This window comes from Elephantulus edwardii, unplaced genomic scaffold, assembly GCF_000299155.1.
Source record: "Elephantulus edwardii isolate Elephantulus edwardi_28Jun2011 unplaced genomic scaffold, EleEdw1.0 scaffold00122, whole genome shotgun sequence".
NCBI classification, from domain to species: domain Eukaryota; kingdom Metazoa; phylum Chordata; class Mammalia; order Macroscelidea; family Macroscelididae; genus Elephantulus; species Elephantulus edwardii.
This window is the reverse complement of record NW_006399872.1, coordinates 8,889,974-8,912,622: the sequence shown is the minus strand read 5'-3', so window position 1 is coordinate 8,912,622 and position 22,649 is coordinate 8,889,974. Positions and strand designations below refer to the sequence as shown.

General features: G+C 38.9%; 1 protein-coding gene across 1 annotated transcript in view; it reads left to right on the top strand.

Annotated features, from left to right (window-relative positions):
• Positions 1 to 22,649, top strand: part of MANBA (mannosidase, beta A, lysosomal) — a 226,129-nt gene that overhangs the window by 140,945 nt on the left and 62,535 nt on the right. Inside the window, exons 11-12 of the mRNA XM_006893092.1 lie at positions 10,255 to 10,422; positions 18,935 to 19,153. Of these exons, the coding sequence (XP_006893154.1) occupies positions 10,255 to 10,422; positions 18,935 to 19,153 (387 nt within the window). The remainder of the gene's footprint in view (positions 1 to 10,254; positions 10,423 to 18,934; positions 19,154 to 22,649) is intronic.

The following is a 22,649-nucleotide window of genomic DNA, read 5'->3' as shown; positions in this document are numbered from 1 at the left end:
TCAGTCCCATTTTACAACATTGGCACTATGCAGTATTTGTCCTTTTGTGACTGAGGTATTTCACTCAGCATAATGTCCTCCAGGGTCACCCATTTTGAATAATATGGCATGACTTCCTTGGTTTTCCAGTGCAGCATAGTATTCCGTTGTGTGAATATACCACAGCTTCTATATCCATTCGTTTGTTGATGGGCACTTGGGTTGTTTCCAACTCATTGCTATCGTCAACAAAGCCGCAATAAACATGGGTGTGCATATATCTGCTTGGGTGGTGGTTACGGTTTCATTGGGGTATTCTCCCTGTAGTGAAATTTAAGTCCTCCCCCCCCCTTTTTTTTTTAAACATTTCAAGGTCTGATATTCCCTTGAGATCGCCATGTGGTTTTGCCTTCTCCTATGCATTAGAGTTTCCTGGAACAGAGACTTGGGTTTCAAGTATGTGCTCTGCTCCCGACAGTGTGGAAACAGTTTCCCAAACAAGGACCTGGGTCCAAGCATGTGCTCTATTCCAGACTCTGCACTGGACAGTTTGAAAGATGTGCTCTGCTCCAGACTCTTCTATCTTGATGGCACTGAGGTCTTTCTGCTCACTCTTTTTTTTCATTTTATCTCCCATGAGACAAAAGGAGTCACACACTCCAAGGGAACCCCTTGGGAAACTTAGGGCTGGCTATGATGGGTGTAAAGGTGCCACATTCCACTCTCAATCCCTTTACATCTGTTTAGTTTATTACATAATGGAATACCATTACTTTATTTGCACATTGTAGAACTTTTGTTGTTCTTAGGTGCCATTGAGTTGATTATGATGCATAGCAACCCTGTGAACAACAGATTTGAACCTTTCCTGATCCAGCACCTTCCTCATGACCTCTGTTATGCTCTAGCCTATTGTGCCAATCCATCACACTGACAGTCTTCCTCCTTCTCACTGACCCTCTGCTTTTCTCAGCATGTCCTTTCACAGGGGATTGATTCCTCCTGAAATTATGTCCAAAGTAAGTGAGATTTAGTTTCATCATCCTTGCCTCTAAGGAGCACTCTGGTTGTTGCTCTTCCTTTGAGACAGACTTGTGTATTCTTATGGCAGTCTATGAGTTACTCTGTACTCTCCTCCAACATCACTGTTCACAGGCTTTAATTCTTCTCCTGTCATCATTATTCATTGTGCAATTTTCAGATGCATAGGAAGCAATTGAAAAGACATAGCTTAGATCAGGAGCACCTTACTCTAAAAGCAGACATTGTTGCTCTTCAGAACTTTGGAGAGGTATTTAACAGCAGATTTCCCCAATGCAACATGCCTTTTGATTTCTTGACTACTGCTACCATGAGTGCTGATTGTAGATCCAAGTCAAGTGAAATTGTTGACTACTTGAATCTTTTCTCCATTTGTAATTATGTTGCCTATTGGCCCAGTGATGAGGATTTTTATTTTCTTGATGTTGAGATGTAATGCATCTTGAAAGCTGTAATTGTTGATCTTCTGAAAGAGATGTTTCAAGTCTTCTTCACATTTTGCAAGGAAAGTGTGTCATCTGGGTAATGTAGGTTTGTTGATGAGTCTTCCTCCAATCCTGATGCCACATTCTTCTTTATATAATCCAGATTCTTTAATGATTTGTTAAGCAGATAGAATGGATAGATAAGGAGAAAGTATTAAATCTGAAAAAACACTTTTTCTGACTGTAAACCATATAGTGTTCCCTTGTAGCACAATGAAATGATCTGGAATTTCCTTTTTCTCAATGTTAGTCATAATTTTTTATAATTCAGACAATCAAATTCCATTACATAATCAATAAAATACAAGCAAATATTTTGCTGATATTCTCTGCTTTTAGCCAAGATCCACCTGATATCAGTAGTGACATCTCATGTGTCATGAGTTCTTCTGAAACTAGCATTAAAGATTGGTTGAAGATCTGTCAACAATCTGCGTTATGCAGATGACACAACCCTGCTTGCTGAAACTGAGGAGGACCTGAAGCGCTTGCTGCAGAGGTTCAAGGACTGAAGCCTCCAATATGGATTGAGGCTCAATGTCAAGAAGACAAAGATTCTCACCACTGGGCCAACTGGCAGCATCATTATGGATGGCGAAGAGATTGAGATTGTTCACAGCTTTAGTTTGTTTGGCTCCACAGTCAACACTCTTGGCACCAGTAGCCAGGAAATTAAAAGATGTATTGCGATGGAAAAGTTTGCTATTAGGGACTTCTCCAAAGTACTGAAGCGCAATGGTGTCTCTCTGGAGACTAGGGTGGATCTGATACAGGCCATGGTCTTTGCAGTCACTTGTTATACATCAGAGAGTTGGACAATATCCAAGGAGGATAGAAGGAGAATTGATGCCTTTGAGCTGTGGTGCTGGAGAAGATTATTGAGAGTACCATGGACTGCCAGGAAAACAAACAGATTCATCCTGGAAAGGGTTAAACTGGGTGGCTCCTTGGAGGCAAGGATTCTGAGGATCCGTCTAACATACTTTGGACATGTTGTAAGGAGAGACTGGTCCTTGGAGAAGGACATCATGCTTGGTAGGGTAGAGGGACAGCACAGGAAGGGAAGGCCCTCTATGAGGTGGATTGATTCAGTGACTGGGGTAATTGGGATGGAGTGTCAGAGACAGTGCAATTGGCACAGGACAGAGCAGAGTTTATGGCTGTTGTACATAGGGTCACTATGAGTCGCAAGTGACTTGACTGCACATAACAACAACAACAACAACAACATGTATTTTTTTGGGGGGGACACATTTCAACCCATGACACCTGGGAATAGACAGAGGCAAATAAAGAGAATGCTGCCTTCTATTTAAGACATAAGATTTTATATTTGTTAATGAGGTAATTTTAATCTTGCATCTCTTTTATATTCTCTGGCTTCTGTGAGAACATTATTGGCGATCCATTATTTTAAGAATTACAGTGGCAGAGAAGTTATAAATACCAGTGAGGTAATATTGTTACAGCATTTTCCAAAACAATTTATCTTGACCGTTGACTCACCCTATAACTCACAAAGGAAAATTGCATTGGGGCGAGTCTCTGAGTGTACCAGAAGAAAGGGACATATTTGAGTCTGTCTCACATAAGGGCATTAGACTATTTCACCTGCATGTAGGGTCCAGAGTAAACCAAATTCCTGCAGGCATTGTGTGTCATAGCTGTCAGGAATTAGCAAGTCTCTAATGTCCTCTTCTGCATTTTTAGATATTCAGTAACTTAATTACCTTGATTGATTTCTCAAGACATGGAATTGGTAGTTACTTTAGGAAATATCCACTTGATTGCCCCCAGGATTTTTTGCTTTATTATGCTTGTCTGTTACTTCCGATGTATAATTCTGTTCTTTTGCCTCTGACTTTTTCCAACTTTACCTCTGGTCCTGACTGTATGGTAAACTCCGATATATTTCTTTGATTTATGAATTTCCAGTGGACATGTCACTGAGAATCTCAATTTTGCTTACATTTGTTGCCTTATACAAAATTGCTACTTATTCTTGAGAACTCTGTAAGATCACAGGTTCAAGTATTTGGGAAAAGATTCTTGCATTCTATGAGTCATGGAACCTTCCTATGGTGAGTTAGATAATGACGAAGTGGGTTCATTTTTGTTTTTACAAAGTTTTGTATTTTCTTCAGTTTACACATAACATAGAATAGGAACCTTCTCTAATTGGTCTTAAAAACCACACAGGGTAATGACTGGCAAGGTCAATAGTGATTAATTTTTTAAAACATAATGTATGAGAATGATTATATGAAACACAGGATGAGGGAAGAATAGTGTGAAACACAATGTATATGAACTTTGTAAGCAAACCAATAAAGAAATAATAAAAAGAGCAAAAAAAAAACCACCCCAAAAACCCACCCCACAAACCCCCCCAAAGTGCATAAAAAGAATCTGAGATATTTCAGATTATTAAAATGTATTCCCAAAGCTAACATTCCTAGTAATTTTCTTACTAATGAGTTTTTTTCTGACACATACAATTTTTGTGCAGACATATAGATGGCTATCATTTTATGAACAACCAAAGGCCTGTGGATTTGAATTTTTTTTATTTTATACTGATATATTAACAAAATTTGTATACATTGTTTTTCACACTGGATCTATCATATTTCCATCACTTCTCCCCCTCCACCCATCAAATTATGTGAACCTACGATTAAGACCCTTCCTCCCTCCTCCCCCACCCCGGTCCATCCTCAGCCCTCTGCTGCTACCCTCCCCACCTCCCTTGGATCTTCATACTCATTCTACAATAAATAATGGTCCAGTACGATATTTATCCTTATGGGACTCAGTTAGTTCTCTTAGCATAATGTTATCCAGTCCCTCCCAAGTTAGGTAGTAATTTACAAAATCATTATTCCTTTTTGATGCATATTAATTCCATTATGTGAATGTACCATAATTTCCCAATCCATCCAATTGTGGCTTGACATTTGGGCTGCTTCCATGTTCTTGTGATGGTGAATAACGCTGTTATGAACATTGGTGTAAAAATCTTCATTTGTGCCTCAGTTCTCATTGTCTTGAGGCATTTTTCAAACAGTGAAATAACTAGGTCATATGGAATTTCTATATTCAGCTTTCTGAGGAAATGCCAAACTGTCTTTCAGAGTGGTTGTACTATTTTACAATCCCACCAACAATGTATAAGAGTTCCTGTCTCTCCACATCCTCTCCAATGTTTATTACTTGCTGTCCTGTTAAACTTTGCTACTGCCACTGGAGTGAGATGGTATCTCATTGTGATTGTGATTTTAATCTCTCTCATTGCCAGGGATTTTGAGCATTTCTTCCTGTGTCTGCTGTCCTTCAGAATATCTTCCTAATATTGTTGTTCTCCCAAATGCATGAAAATTCTTTCCATATCTTTTGCCCATTTTGTAATTGTATTACTCATTTTTTCTTGTGGAGGCCCTGGAAGATTCTGTAAACTTTTGATATAGACCCTTGACTGAAATAATATTGCCAAATAATTTTTCCCAGTCGGTAGATTTTCTTTTCACTCTGTCGGAAAATGTTTTTTATGTACATAGGGATTTAATCTTTACAAGGTCCCATTCATCAATTTTATCCTTACCAGATTGTGCATTTCTGGCTGTATTTGGGAGTCTCTTTATACTATGGACTAGGCTTCCTCAGCAAGATCCCAGTTTGTCTCTGATGAACTTAATGGTTTTGGTCTTTACTACCAGGTCTCTGATCCACCTTGAGTGATTTTTGTGTGTGGTGTGAGTTGTGGATACTGTTTCAGCTTTCTGCAGGTAGCTGCCCTGTTTTGGCAGCACCATTTGTTGAAGAAGTTATTTCCCCATTTGATAGGTTTTATTTCCTTGTCAAATATCAATTGACCATAGATAGCGGGGTTTATTTCTGGTTTCTAAATTCTGTTCCATTGGTCTGTGTGCCTGTCATTGTACCAGTTCCATGCTGTTTTGGTTACTATTGCTGTGTAGTAGGTTTTGAGTTCAAAGAGTGCTATGCCTCACACCTCATTTTTGTTTTTCAGAAGTGCTTCTCATATTTGGGATCTCTTGCCTCTCCAAATGAATTTGAAAATTTCCCTTGCAATCCTCTTGAAAAATGAATTTGATACCTATATTGGGATTGCATTGTACATACAGATTGGTTTTGGTAGGATTGTTATTTTCACAATATTGAGTCTTCCTATCCATGAACAGGGCACATTTCCCCCATTTCTTTAGGTCTTCTATTGTGTCTTGTAGAAATGTTCTGTAGTTTTCTCTGTACAGGTCTTTTCTATCTCTAGTTAAGTTCATTCCAAAGTATCTCAATTTGTGGTTGGTTATTGTAAATGGCATTGCTTTCTTGGTTTCCTTCCTTGAGTTCTCCTTGTTCCTGTAGAGGTATGCACTGATTTTTGGATATTGATCTGATATCCTGCCACCCTACTAAATTGGTGTATTAGCTTTAGCTTTTTTGTTGAGTCCCTGGGGTTTTCTGTGTATACTACCATACTCTGTATATAGCCATACTTTAATCATCACATTGCTGATCTGGATACCTTTTATTTCCTTCTCTTGTCTTAGTGCCCTTGCAAGTCCTTCCAGTAAAATACTGAATAGAAGTGGTGACAGTGGGCATCCTTGTCTGGTACCTGTTCGCAAGGAAAATGCTTTTAGTCTTTCTCCATTGAGAATGATATTAGCTCTTGGTTTTGCATGTATACTTTTCACTGTGTTGAGGAAATTCTCTTCTATTCCAATTTTGTGTGTTTTTATCAGGAAAGGGTGTTGTATTTTGTCAATTATCTTTTCTGCATCAGTTGCTAAGATCATATGGTTCTTGTTATTTGCTTTGGTAATATGGTGATTATCTTGATTGTTTTTCTTACATCGAACCATCTTCGCATACCTGTTAAGAATTTCAGTTGGTCATGATGAATTATTTTTTTTTATGAGCTTTTGGTTCTTTTTCCTAGGATTTTGTTAAGGATTTTTGCATCTATTTCATGAGAGATAATCATTCTGTAGTTTTCTTTTTTGGTAATATCTTTGCCTAGTTTTGGTATTAGAGTTATGCTTGTTTCGTGGACTTACTCTAGGAGTGTTCCTTCTTTTTTCTGTTTTTTCAAAATAAGTAGAATTTGTGATAGTTCCTCTCTGAATGTTTGGTAGAATTCAGCTGTGAAATCATCTGATCTGGGACTTTTCTTATGGAGAAGTCTTTTTATGACCTGTTCAGTTTCTTCTTTTGTGATGGGTCTTTTCAAGTGTTCTATATCTGTCCTTGTCTATCTGGGTAGGACATGAGTTTCAAGGAATTTGTCAATTTCCTCTATGTTTTTTAATTTATCAGAGTATAGCTTTTCTTAGTATTCTGATATTATAGATTTAATTTCCTCTGGTTTTTTTGTGATGTCACCTCTGCCATTTCTTAATCAATGTATCTGTGTCTTCTCTGTTTTGGTGTTGGGTTTTTTTTTTTTTTTTTGTTTTGTTTTTTTTAAGTTTGCCAGTGGCTTGTCAATTTTATTGACCCTTTCAAAAAACCAGCTCCTGGTCTTACTGATGGTTTTAGTTGTTTTCTATCTCACTGATCTCAGCTCTTGTCTTTATAATTTCTCTTCTTCTATTTGATGAAGCTGTTGAGTTAGATCATTGATTTTTCTTCTTTCTTACTTTTTCATGTACATGCCTATTCCTATGAACTGCTCCACGGAGGACTGCCTTAGCTGTATCCTGGAGGGTTTGGCATGTTGTATTTTCATTTTCATTTGCTTCAAGGAATTTTTTGTTTCATCCTTTATTTCTTTTATAACCTAATCATTATTCAGAAAATTATTCAATTTCCACATAGGTGATTTTGTAAGATTTACCCACCTGTGGTTAATTTCTAGTTTTATGTTATGGTGTTGTGGTCTGAGAAGATATTTTGTATTATTTCAATGTTTTTAAATTTGTTGAAGTTTGCTTTATGTCCTAATATGTGATCAATTCTGGAGAATGTGCTTTGTGCATTTGAGAAGAAAGTGAATTGAGTTTTAGTTGGGTGCAGTACCCTGAATACCTCCAAAGGTCGAGTTGACTGATTGTATAGCTTAGATCTTCTGCATCTTTGTTGGACTTCTTTTGGGTTGACCTGTCCTTTGGTGAGAGTGGTGCTGAAGTGCCCTACCACTATTGTGGTGCTATTTCTTTCTTCAATTCTGTTAACCATTTTATGTATTTTGCAGGTCTATCATTTGATGCGTAAATGTTGACCAAGGTTATGTCTTCTTGAACTTCCTTATCTTTTATGGTGGTTTTCATTCTGAAGTCTATTCTATCAGAGATTAGTATTTTCACTTCTGCTTTTTTGAGGTTGCCATTTACTTGTATATTTTTTCTTCCAGCCTTTGATCTGGAGTCTGTCTTTCTCTTCTTTTTTTAAGATGTGTATTTTGTAGACAACATATTGATGGACTTTGTGTTTTTATCCATTCTGCTACTCTTTTTCTCTTAATTGCCCCATTTAGTCCAATCACATTAAGTGTGATTATTGTTAGGCCACGTTTTGCTATTGCCATTTTGTTATGTTTCTTTTACTGTTGCTTCTTGGTACTATGGCCCTACCACCTTCCTTTGGCATCTCCATGTAGAGGAGGACTTCACTTAAAATTTCTTGTACTTTTAGCCTTGTTTTCACAAATTCCGTAAGTTCCTTTTTTTCTGCAAAGGATCTAATTTCTCCTTCATATTTGATGGAGAGCTTTGCTGGGTTGAGGACCCTAGGCTGGAAATTGTTTTCTTTCAACTTTCTGTCTATGCCATTCCATTGTCTTCTAGCTCGCTTGGTTTCTGCATAGAAATCAGAACTTAATGTAATTCTTTCCCCTTTGCAAGTGACTGTTTTTCTCACAATGTTTTTAGTATTCCATCCTTATCTTTTAATTTGGAGAATTTTACTATGATATGCTTTGATGTTTTTCTTTTGGGGTCTAGTAATTGTGTGTTTGCTGTGCTTCTTGAATGTGGATTTCCCCATTCATCTGAATTCCTGGGAAGGTTTTGTCCATTACTTCTTCAACAATTTTTTCAGTGATTTTCCTATCACTCCCATGTTCTGGAATTCCAATCATATGTATGTTATCCTTTTTGATGTCATCCCACATGATACTAATATTTTCTTCATTTTCTTTACATCTCATCTCCAATTTTTCTTCTAGTATTTTCTAGTGAGGCTCTTGTCTTCCAGCTCACTAATTCCCTGTTTCATCTATTCAGTTCTACATTTTTTTGTCCTACCAGTGTGTTGGACACTTCTAACATTTCAGTCTTATTATTCTGGATTGTATTTTCATGCTTTTCTGTTATTTTCAGTACTGTGTTGGATGTACTGTCTCTGTCTTGTGATTTATTTATTTATTTAGTTAGTTCTTGTACCTCTTTATGACAAAGCTAGACAGTGACTAGGGATGATAGAAGGAGAATTGATGCCTTTGAGCTGTGGTGGTGGAGAAGAGTATTGACTATACCATGGACTGCTAGAAGAACAAACAAATTCGTTCTGGATAGGGTAAAACCAGGCTGCTCCTTGGAGGCAAGGATTCTGAAGCTCTGGCTGATAAACTTTGGGCATGTTGTCAGGAGGGACCAGTCCTTGAAGAGGGACATTATACTTGAAAGAATGGTGGGATAGGGCAGGAAAGGAGGACCCTCGATGAGATAGATTGAACTCAATGACTGAGGGAATGGTGGTGAATGTGTTGGAGACAGTAAGTTTGGCTCAGGGTAGAGCATGGTTCAGAACTGCTGTACGTAGGATTGCAGTGAGTCACAGGTGACTTGGTAGCACTTGGAGCAGCAGCAACAACAACAACAACAGTATCTTTATTTATACTATCAATTCTTTCTTCCATCTTTTGCATTTTCTTCCATAGCTGTTCAAGTTGTGCCTCATTAATATGTTTTTTTCTGGATTATTATATCTTGGGTATTTACTCTTTTAATGGCTTCCAATGCTTTGTCTATAATTTGTTTGTTTTTCTGTAGCTTTTAAAATAACTCCACATCAGCATATTTCTTCTTATTTTCTCTATCTGCGGTATTCATTGTTAACTTTTTTAGGAGAAGGGGTATTTTGTTTTTTCATGATGGACTGAGACAAATTGCTTTCTTTACATTTTGTGAGTCATAGTAGATATTAGGTTGTTTTAACTATATAGTGAACCAGAGGTTAGCAATGTTTTGTGAAGCACAAAACATTGTGCTTCCTTCTTGGCACGATGCCCAGAGGGCCAAAGCTGATAGCAGTGTTTCCCCCAAAGTACCAGAATGTCAAATAAGGAAGCCTGTTGTTCCCTTCCAGAAATGGTGTCTCCAACCAGCTCAAGCTGTCCTATTCCCTTCTGCTTGAGATTAAGGGACCCTGCATGGCGTAGCTAGACAGCCATGTTTCCCCCAGAGTACCTGAATGGCAAACCAGGAGGCATATTGTTTCCTTCCTGAAATGGTGTCAGTGGTTCTGGCAGGCAGTGGTTCTCTTGCCAGCAAGGGTGTGAATGCACCTGGGTTGGGCCACATCCTTTAGCTGATGCTGGGGAAGCGGTGGCTGGAAGATGCTCCTGGGCCAGCTATGCTACACAGGCCTGGGTGTCTTGCAGCAGAGCAATGGTAAGGTCCCCCAGGAGCTGTGTCTTGCAAGAAGAGCCACATCTCATGAGATGAGCTGTGGTGTTTTTTTAATGCTTAGCATGAAAATAATTTTTTGTTTTCTTACTTATTAGGTCAGGAGACTAAAATCTCATCCCTCTATTATCATATGGAGTGGCAATAATGAAAACGAAGCAGCACTGAGGTTGAATTGGTATGATGTACCTTTGTATAAACAGCAGTTGTACATTGATGATTATGTGATGTTATACGTGAAAAATATCAGAGAGATTGTCCTGAAAGTAAGTCATGATTTCTATACAGTAGAATTTAAGAATATGTTTTTAAAATGGATCCGTTTCTATATTAAAAATTGTGTATTTTATATTCTTTTTGAGAATTATGTTCAATAGCATCATTTTAATGAATAATATTCCATTGTAAAGCTGAAGCATTTGAAAAGATTAATGGGTATGAACTCATTTGAAAATTAACTCATGTATGGAATTCTCCATATATACATGCTTATACTTAATAGTAGGTTATCACAGACTACTTTGAGTCCATTCATGGATCACCAAAGGCTTAGAATCCTTAGATTAAACAGTTTATTTGCATTCTCTTTTAAAACTCTGTGCTGCAATCCCGAAGACACACAATTAAAATTCATCAGCTGCTCTGTGGGACAAGGATGAGCAATCTCTTCCTGTGCAGTTAACGGCTTCTCAAAACCCGCTGGAGGGTCAGCTATGAGTGGGTTCCAACTCAATGACACAGAACAAGAACAACAACAACATATTGTTAGCTGCCAGTAGAGTCACTTCGAGCTATGCAAGGCATTCAACTGAGTGGACTATAATGAATTATTGGTGACATTGAGAAGAGTGGAAATTCTAGAACACCTCCTTTGACTCATGAGAAACCTATATATAGACCAAGAAGCAATGGTTCAAACAAAAAAGAGAATAGTAAGTGGTTTAAAATCAGAAGAGATGTGAATGAGGATTGTCTCCTTTCTTCATACCTATCTCGTGGCCTATTGGTAAGAAGCTGTGTTGCAATCCCAAAGGCACATGGTTCAATTCCACTAGCTGCTCTGTGAGAGAAAGATGGACAATCTCTTCCCTTGTGATTAACTGCCTCTGAAAATCCACTGGAGCATCAGCTATGGGTCAGATCCAACTCAACCAGGCACAGTAACAGCACAACATTTAATATGTATTCTGAAGAAATAATTTGAGAAGGTGGACTTTATGAAGAATAATATAGCATTAGGATTGGAGGAAGACTCAAAAACTTGTGTTATGCATTTCATACAACCTTGTTTGTAGAAAGTGGAGAAGACCTAAAGCACTTACTACAGAAGATCAAAGACAACAGTCTTCAGTGTGGATTATACCTCAACGTCAAGAAAACGTTAATCTTCACAGCTGAATTAGTAGGCAGCAATATGATCGAGAAAAGATTGAATTGTCAAGGGTTTAATTTTACTTGGTAGCTGCAGTCAAGAAATTAAAAGACAAGTTGTACTAAGCAAATCTGCTGTTAAGGACTTCTTTAAATTGCTAAAGAGCAATGTTTTCAGTTTTAAAACTTAAGGTATGGCTGACCCCATCCATAGTATTTTCAGTTGCTTCATGTACATGAAAGTTGGATAATGAGTAAGGAGACCAAAGAAGAATTGATGCCTTTGAATTGTGATAGTAACAAAGAGTGTTTAATATGCCATGGTCTTTTTGTTGGAACCAACTCATAGCTAACCCTCCAGTGGGCTTTCAGAGGCATTAAATGACACAGGAAGGGATTGCCCATTGTTTTCCTGTGGAGCAGCTGATGGATTTGAACTGCCAAAAGAACAAACAAATCTATCTTGGAGAAAATTCAACCAACGTGCTTCTTAGAAGTAAGGAAGTTTAAACTTTGTCTCATATACTTTGGTCATATTGTCATTACTTTGAAGAGAATATTATGTTGGAAAAAAATAAACGGTCAGGAAAGAGATGAAATCTCTTAATGAGATGGATTGGCACAGGGAGGCAATAATGGGCTAGAGCATGGAGGAAATTGTGAAGACGGCACAGGGTAGGTTCAATCTGTTGTTCATAGGATCATTATGAGTAAGAGCTTACTCAACAGCAACTAACAACAACAGCTGATGTTGTGGTCTATTACATGTTCTACTGCTAACTGATGTATAGAGTTGCAATACATCGCAGGCGACTCAACGGCACATAACAATAATAACATACTATGACAGGCTTGGAAGCAAGTGTGGCATCCACTTCCTAAACAGCATGCCTCTGGAAACTATGAACTTTGATAAATGTCCATAGCTGTAGACAGGCTTCAGGCCTTTTGTTCATAGGGTCGCTATGAATCATGCTCGACTCGAAGGCAAACAACAACAGCAGCAGCTGCTAACTGAAAAGTCAGCAGTTTGAATTCACACAGAAAGAGATAGTCTCCTTTAGTAAACCTCACGAAGCATTTCTCTGATTCATAATCATCTCAGCGGCAGTGGGTTTTGGCTTTTTGCTTATAACAGAACAAGAGTAGTCCTGAGCCATCCTCAGAATTGTTGCTATATTTGAACTCATCGACACAGCCCATTGTGTCAGTCTATCTTGTTGAGGGCCTTCCTCTTTTTCATTGACCCTTTACCGAGCATGATGTTCTTTTTTAAGTCTCTCCTCCCACGTCCCCTACTCCTGATAACAAAGTACATGAGCTGATGTCTCAGCATCTTAGCTTCTAAGAGTCATTCTGGCTGTATTCCTTTGAAGACAGATTTGTTTGTTCTTCTGGTAGTCCATGACATAGTCAACATTCTTCAACAATATGATAAATTCTTAGCGCTCTTCCTTATCCAACTTTTGCATGCATCTGAAGTGATTGAACATAATATGCTCATGGACATGCTTAACATGAAAGGTGCATGCATGAAAGGTGAAGCCTTGGGAGTGGCTTTAGAACAAGGCAAGGCTGAAGATAGAGCAGTGTCCATCCAAGAATGGAAGTGGGGAGGTAATGAAGGAAGAGTGCGAAAGGGTTGGAAGAAATCAGAGCATCAAAGTGTAGTGTGGGGTGAGAGAGCTTTAGAAATCATACATGGTCACGAAATCAGGCTTTGCACACAGAGACAAGTAGTGTTAAAGATAAAAGGAAATACATTATTTGTTAAGTAGAAACTCATTGGAGGTATTTGAAAATAAATAATAATTTTAGTGGAATTATCAGCTACCAAATGTCAGGAACTAAAGAATGAGTGAATGAGTGGGTGATAAAGAAATCTGATGGGCTGCAGGGGATAAGGAGAATTTTTATTGAAGGAATTCCTGAGGTGTCAGGGAGAGAGAGGAGGGGAAGGCAGTGGAATAGAACATAAAAAAAAAATACCAAAACGTAAAGGATAATTGATTTTCTAGTCTTTATACAAGACTGGAAGCAGGAGCGGTATCCACTTCTGAAATGGCTTGCGTCTGGAAACTCTATGTACGAACAGTGCTCAGGCCTTTTGTTCTTAGGGTCGCTATGAGTTGTCTATGACTGGACGGCACCTAACAACAACAACAGTCACTACACACATACACACACACACACACACACACAGAGAGAGAGAGAGAGAGAGAAAGAGAAAGGTGACCCCAGAGATAGATAATTTGATAAAAGAAAAGACTAAAGATTCTTCATTTATTTCAGAGGAGAAATGACGAGTGGAAATTGAGGGAAAGATAGTTATAACAAGATAAAAAAATGAAACCTAAAAGAGAAGAGTTGAGAAAAGCATTTTCTGCATGTCTGTTTTTAGGGAAGCTTTACTGGCCTTCTACAGTGTTTACATTCCCAAAGAACCCTGCACTTTTCCTTCAAAACAGTCATCACATGTATAATTACTTGTTCAGTGTCTGGTTTCACCACTAGATTACAGTTTGCTCTTTGAAGAGATCAGTCATTTCATCTGTCTTGTCCCCTGTGGGAGCTTCAGCACATAGGGAGAACTGCATGCTCAGCACACAGTAAAGGCTCAAAAAGATTTCATGTTTATTGCATGACAACATACAAGTTCCGTGACTTTTGCTTATCTTTATTGTAGAGTGCTGAACAACATATGACACACAATGAGCACTTGACATATATTTGATACAGTGAATGAATCTCATCTTGAAGTGGGAAGTGAGTTCACCTATTGATGTTATATTGTTATTGCTGTTGTTAGGTGCCTTCAAGTCGAGCACGACTCATAGTGACCCTACGAACAAAAGATCTGGACCTTGTTCTATCCTGCACCATCCTCACACTTCTTGACACTCAAGAGCCCATTGCAGCAATCACTGTGCTAATCCACCCAGCTTTCCCCTTCTTTATTGACCCTCCAATCCTTCCCAGCATCATGTCCTTCTCTAAGGAATAGCATCTTTTTAAAAAAATTATTAAATTTTATTAATTTTAATGAACATTTACAGAGATTTGGGGTTTTCATTCATCCATTGTTGCACTATTTTCTCTACCCTCCTCCCCAGTTTGTTCTTCTTCCCCCACCTTGAAAGTCTGTTTTAATTGTCCATTTGCCACAGTGCTTGTCAAAGCCAGTTCTGATTAATCTTCTTCGTCAGTGTGTCCTTTGCCATTCCCTATCACTCCTCCCTGAGAGAGACTTCACCCTGAGTCATAAGGAAAAGGGGATGGCGTATTCTCTTAGCTACTTCCTGCTGAAAAGGGACGCTGTAGGTTTCAGGGTGAAGATCTTCTCTCACTACTCTAAAGGGGCCCTTTGGCAGTAGGAAACACATAGACTATTACGGAGATTGATTTTGGAATTTAGATGCACTGTTATCAGTTGTGAGGAATAGCATCTTAGCAACATGCCTGAAGTATGTGAGGCAAAGTCTTCATCATTCATGTCTCCAAAGAGCACTCCTGCTGCACCGTCTGTAGGACATATCTGTTCATTCTCTTGGTCATCCATGAGATGTTCAGTGCTCCTCTCCAATACCACCGCTTAAAGGCTTCAATTCTTTTCCATCATTGTCCAGCTCTCAGATGCATAGCTAGTAATCAGAAAGACTATGGCCTGAATTAGATGCACCTTAGTCTTCAAACTGACATCACTACTCCTCAATAATTTGGAAAAGTCACAAATTGCAGATTTTCCCAGTACAATTTGTCTCCTTATTTCCTGATTGCTCGTACCAAGGGTGTTAATTGTGGATCCAAGTAAGATGAAGCTGTTGACAGTTTAACCTCCTCTCCATCCATCATGACTCTGCCTATAGGTCCAGTGGTAAGAATCTTTTGTTTTCCTGACATTGAGATGCAGTCAATACTGAAGACTGCATTCCTTGATATTCTGCAACAAGTGCTTCAAATCCTACCCACTTTTAGCAATCAAGGTTGTGTCATCTGCAAAATGACGCTTATTGATGAGTCTCCCTCCAATCCTGATGCCATACTCCTTCTCATAGAGTCAAATTTCTCAGATAAATTGCTCAGCATACAAGTTGAACAGGTATGGAGAAGGAATAAAAACCTAATGTACTCCCTTCCCAGTTCTAAACCATGCAGTGCTCCTCTGCTCTGTTTGCCCAGCAGCCTCCTGGTTCAGGTATAGGTTCGACAAGAGCACAGTTAAGAGCTATGGGATTTCCATTATTCCCAATGTCAGCTACAGCTAGTCTTTACTATCACTTTGATGTGATATTAATGAAATAATTTTGTGTTTTACCTATGTGCCAGGCATTACACTGAATGTTGTTGTTCTTGTTGTTAGCTGCTATCGAGTCAACTTTGACTCATTACCCCATGGACAACAGAATTGAACCTTATTACTTCCTGCCCCATCGTCACCATGTCTGATATGCTCAAGCCTATTATTGTTACAATCGCTGTGTCAGTTCATCTTGTGAAGGGTCTTTCTCTTTCTCTTACCCTCTACCTTTACAAGCATGATGTCTTTTTCCAAGGACTAGTCCCTCCTGACAGCATGCCCAAAGTGTGTGAGACAAAGGGAAGAAATTATGAAGTGAAATAGAAGAACAGATGCTTTAAGAGGGAGCTGAGAAAACAAAGCATTATAATGAAATGTACACAGAGAACTTGGGCTAGAACACCAAAAGAGAAAAACCCACTCAGCATTTCTCAAATTGAAGGAACTGAAGGACAAATGCAAGTTTTGAGTTTCAATACTGAATGATTCTCTGGACAAAATGTTTGTTTTTTAAGTTTCATACTGTGTCTGTATTTTTTTAAAAATATGTTTTGTTGTTATGTGCCTTCAAGTTGCTTGCGACTCATAGCGATCCTATGTACAACAGCCCTAAACTCCACTCTGTCCTGTGTCAATCGCACGATCTCTGACACACCCTTCCCAATTGCCCCAGTCACTGAATCAATCCACCTCATAGAGGGCCTTCCCCTCCTGCGCTGTCCCTCCACCCTCCCAAGCATGATGCCCCTCTCCAAGGACCGATCCCTCCTTGCAACCTGTCCAAAGTATGTTAGACGGAGCCTCAGAATCCTTGCCTCCAAGGAGCCGCCCGGTTTGACCCTTTCCAGGATGAATGTGTTTGTTTTCCTAGCAGTCCATGGTATTCTCAATACTCTTCTCAAGCACCACAGCTCAAAGGCATCAATTCTCCTTCTATCCTCCTTAGTCATTGTCCAGCTCTCTGATGCATACCTTATTTTATTGTGATTTTCATGAAAGTTTACAGAAAAATTGAGTTTTCATTTGTTCATTGTTGCACATTTTCCTTCCTCCCCAACTCTTACCCTTCCTCCAATTAATCTTCCTTTTTAAAAAATATTTATTCATTTTTGCAGTTTCCTCCATCTCCCTCCTTTACCCCCACCCAGTCCACTTTGCAATGCACCTCTTATCCTGGATTGTTGGTATACATGTGCACAAAATCTTGAGTGATACAGAAAACATCAGAAGAGAATAGAAGGAAGACACAGAGTCACTGTACCAACATGTCCAGAAGTAACATAATGATCAAGAACCACACTGAATCAGAAATGATCAGGATGGCACAGCAAGACAGGGCTCAATCTGTTGTTTATATAGGGTTGCTATGAGTCATACTCCACTTGACATCTAACAACAACATTTTCCGTAACAAATAATGTCAAAGGGGCAGTGGTGGTTCAGTGAAAGAATTCTTACCTTCCACATGAGAAACTTCTCTTTCCTGCCAATGTGTTTTATGTGCAGCCACCACAAATGGTGGCTATGATGCCAATAATTTTCAATAGCGCTTCCAGATCAAGACAGAATAGGAAGAAAGGTGTGCCACTCTATTTCTGAAAAACTTATCAATTACATTAATTTGATCTCATTAGCTATCAGAGGGATGCAAATCAAAATAACAGTGAGATATCATCTCACCTCAGCAACAATAGCAAAGTTCAAATAGCAAAAAACAAATGCTGTTGAGGGTTTGGAGAGATTAGAATGCCTCTGAAACCCAATGGAGGGTCACCTTTGGGTCAGTTCTGACTCGATGGTACTCAACAACAGTAACATTTAAAATTACTGTGTTAGAGCAACATGTGTGAAAGGTTGAGTGAAAAATCAATTGCAATAAAAACAAAAAAGAAAACCCTAACAAACCTCCAGTGGTTTGATCCTAGTATGCCACGGGGTTGCAATAGTTGGGGGCTAACTCAGTGATCTTTAACAATAGCCACACAAAGACAGTGTATTTCTTGTTCACTAATATGACAAGATAATTGCCTTTGGTTCACAAACAAGTCACCTTCATGCAGAGATTTTAAGCTCCTTCCTTCTTCAAGCTACCCTTTTCCTCAGGACCTTTCCTGCAAATGACATAAAGAACGAGAAGTAGGCCGTTGGTGCACATAGATTCAAGAAGAGTTTGTAAGCGTAGACTCAGGCTAGGCAGTCACTTCCTCAGAACAGCTCTAACTTATGGAAATGGGAATTTGAATTTGGTGATAATTTTCATATGAGTAATCTCATTTAATATTTACTGTAGCTGTAGGAAGCAGGTAACATTATCATCCTCATTTTACAGATAAGAAAGTAGAGGGTTAGGCCTGTACAGTAAGATTCTGATTTGGGATTTAAACTCAGATCCATCAGAATTGGTAGTTTGTTTTTAACCACTAGAACAGAAGTTCTCAAGAGGTGATTTTGCCCCTGCAGAAACTTTTCGCAATGCCTGGAGACATTTTTTTACTGGTGGTAGAGAAATGCTTCTGGTGTGTCGTGGACAGAGGTTAGGGATGCTGCTCCCATCCTATAGTGCTCAGTACAGCCTGCCAGTACATTCACACTTCAAAGAAGTATTCAACCCCAAATGTCACTTGTGCCAAGGATGAGAAACTGTGGTCACACATGATGGATGAGAGTGTAGACGAGATTATTGGAAAAGATTAGGAACAGCTGCTCTGAGGTGAGCTGAGTGTTAATTAAGAAAAGATAGAAAAGATTGGGAGCGAGCAGAGTTGCAGGTTGTTACTGAATAGGTGAGGATGTTAAGAGTCTTACTGTTTTCTATCAGCTGCTTGGCATTTCTGGGTGTTGTGTGCAAGCGAGTCAGAACTGACTCAGAGTTGACCTCCAGCGGCAGTAAATTGCATGGGAGGAGAACGTCCTTCCTTCTCCTTTGGAGCTACAGGTGGACTTGAACTGCATGCCTTTGGAATTGCCATGCAGCTTCTTGCCACTAGACCACCAGCACTTGATGGTATTTTTTTTGGGGGTGAAAGGAAATCATCTTTTTAAAGAAGTAAATTATCTACCGTTTTCTATGCGCAAATATTTTCTTTATAATTCTTTACTTTTATTCTTAGGAAGACAAGACTCGTCCCTTTATCACATCCAGTCCTACAAATGGGGCCAAATCTGTTGAAGAAGGCTGGGTCTCTTACAACCCGTATAGCACACATTATGGTGACGTGCATTATTACAACTACACTGGTGACTGCTGGGATTGGAAAATTTTCCCTAAGGCCCGATTTGTATCAGAATATGGCTATCAGTCATGGCCTTCCTTCAGTACCGTAGAAAAGGTAAGTCACCTTGCTTTTCAAGCTCCTTTTGTACATCTTCTTTCTAGTCAGACCCTTTACCCATTTAAAAATTAGGTTATTTGTGTGTTTTTTCATTGTTAAGAATATAAAACCATAACAATGTTTTATATTCTTTATACAAGTTCTTTATCATATATGTTGTTGCTATTTTTATGTGCCATCGAGTCACCTGCGACTCATAGTGACCCTATGTATAACAACCCTAAACCCTGCTCTGTTCTGTGCCAATATTATTGTCTCTGACATACCTACCTACCTCCATTACCCCAGTGACTGAATCTATCCATCTCATCAAGAGTCTTCCTCTCCTGCACTGTCCCTCCACCCTCCCAAGCATGAAGTCCTCTCCAAGGACTGATCTCGCCTTGCAGCATATCCAAAGTATGTCAGACAAAGCTTCAGAATCCCTGCCTCCAAGGAGCAGCCTGGTTTAACCCTCTCCAGGACAAACCTGTTCATTCTCTTAGCAGTCCATGGTATATTCAACACCAGCAGTCTAACACCACAGCTCAAAGACGTCAATTTTACCTTCTGCCATCCTAGTTATTGTCCAGCTCTTTGATGTATAGCAAGTGATTGCAAAGACCATGGCCTGTATCAGGTGCACCGTAAACTTCAGACTGATATCATTGCTTTAAGTACTTTGGAGAGGTCTCTGACAACAGACTTTCCCAGTGCAATAAGTCTTTTCATTTCCTGACTGCTGGTGCCAAGAGTGTTGATTGTGGAGTCAAACAAATAAAGCTGATTACAATATCAGTCTCTTCATCATCTGTCATGATGCTGCTGATTAGCCCAGTGGTGCGAATCTTTGTTTTCTTGATGTTGAGCTTCAATCCATATTGGAAGCTGCAGTCCTTGACCTTCTGCAACAAGCGCCTCAGGTCCTCCTCAGTTTCAGCAAGCAGGGTTGTATAATCTGTATAATGCAGACAGTTGTTGAGTCTTTCTCCAAACTTGATGCCACATTTCTCCTCATAGAGTCCAGCCTCCTGGATCATCTATTCTGCATATAGACTGAAAAGGTGTGGAGATAGGACACATCCCTGGCGTCCACCCTTCCCAATTTTAAGCCATGTATGATTAACATTTTTTTCTCCCATTCTGTGAATTGTCTTTTGACTTTAGTGTGTTAATGAATGTAAAAGATGATAAGTTTTGTTTTATTCCAACTTATCAATATTTTTTATCTTGTGTATTTTGTGTTATATCAAAGAAATTTTGCCTAACTCAAGATCTCAATGATTTATTCCTGTAGTTTTTTAAAGTGCTTGGTAATTTTAATTCTTACATTTAGATCCATGTTTTGTGTTGCCACTTTGTGTTAACACTTTGTGTTAATTTTTTGTATATTGTGAAATATGAGTCTGTGTTGCAATGAATTACTTAATATGGCCCTTAATACTAGCCATGGCACAGTAATTTCACTCAGCGTATAGAATGAATAGATATGGAGAAAGGCTACAACCCTGAAGCAGACATTTCTTAATTTTAAACCATGTAGTGTTCCTTTGCTGTGTTTGCACTGTAGTCTCTTGGTCTAGGTATAGGTTTTACAAAAACATAATTAAGTGTTCTGGGATTTCCATTTTTCTCATATGTTAGCCATAATTTGTTATAAACTGCACAGTCAAATATGTCTTTGCATAGTCAGTAAGGCACAATAGACATTTGTATGATATTCTTTTTTTTCTATAATTATATTTTATTAATTTTCATAAACATTTACAGAGATTTTGGGTTTCCATTCATTCATTGTTGCACTATTCTCTCTACCCTCCTCCCAGTTTGTTCTTGTCCAAATGCCACAGTGCTTGTCAAAGCCAGTTCTGATTAATCTTCTTTGTCAGTGTGTCCTTTGCCATTCCCTATCACTCCTCCCTGAGAGAGACTTCACCCTGAGTCATAAGGAAAAGGGGATGGCGTATTCTCTTAGCTACTTCCTGCTGAAAAGGGACGCTGTGGGTTTCAGGGTGAAGATCTTCTCTCACTACTCTAAAGGGCCCCTTTGGCAGTAGGAAACACATAGACTATTATGGAGATTGATTTTGGAATTTAGATGCACTCTTATTGATTGTGCTTGGCCGTACATGTTCATATCCTTGAAGATGTATCATGGGGGTGTTGCAACCTAGAAGACACAAATTTGACTAACAAGTTATAAGTACATGAGTCCAAAAATTATGGAAAAGTAAAAGAAAAGATTCTTTCATTGTTTTACAAACCCTCCCCCAGGTCCCCTCCACCATGTAGCCCTCGCCCTAGTCTCCTGTGATGACAGAAATACCTAGTTATATATCTCTTTTAAACAGTTTTCTCCCTCCTCTGTTTCAGTGCAGTATACATTATTGTATGATATTCTTAGCTTTCAATTAGGATGCATCTGACATCAGCTATAAGATCCCTAGTGCTATGTCTTCTTCCAAGTCCAACTTGAACATCTGATAGTTTTTTGTCTGCCTACGGTTCTAGTTGTTTTGAATGATCTTCAGCTTGCATGTCATATCAATGATACTGTTCAGTAAATTCCATATTCTGGTGAATCACCCATTTTGGGAATGGGAGTAAATAGGAATCTCTCCCAGTAAATTGGCCAGGCAGCTGTCTTCTAAATTTCCTGGCATAAACGGCTGGGCGTGTCTAGGAATATAGCTGCCATTGAAAACATGTCAGTTGGAATCCCATCGATTCCTGGGGCCTTATTTTTTGCCAATGCCTTCAGTTCAGCTTGATCTTCTTCCTTCATTACCATTCGTTCTTGTCATATGGGACTTCATGAAGTATTTCCAGTGTTGGCCAATCCTTTTTGGTACAGTGATTCTGTGTATTTCTTTCATCTTTTTTTTTTATACTTCCTAGATCATTCAAGATTTTGCCCATAGCAACTGAAAGTATTACAACTTGAGGCCTGAATTTGGTTTTCAGTTATTTCAGCTTTGGAAATGCTGAGAAAATCCTTCCCTTTTTATTTTCCAATTCAGATTTATTGTTTATAGAGTTGCTATGAGTCATACTGAATAACACCTAACAACAATAACAACAACATCATTTTTAGTCTCCAGATGCCAAGTTCGGTTCCATTGATTAGTATGTGTATCTATTTGTTTGTACACAGTTTGATTACTACAGTTTGCAATAAGCTGTGAAATCAAGAAGTGTGAGTCCACGAACTGGGTCTATCTCAATATTGTTTTCACTATTTTTTATACCTTGTGTTTCCATGCAAATATTAGGATCAGATTGTCCATTTTACAAAAATGTAGTTGAATTTTTTTTTATTGGAAAAAACACATTGGAGGTACAAGAAGGTGAGGGTTGGGGGCAGAAGGGTGAGGATGGGCCAGGATGCAGTTGCAGAGCTGCACAGTTTGGTCGGTGGGGGGAGCAGGTGAAGGAGATGATGAGGGTCCAGTGGGGATCAGATGCTACAAAGGAATGACAAGCATTTTCCAATAGTAATTAAAGCAACTGTCTT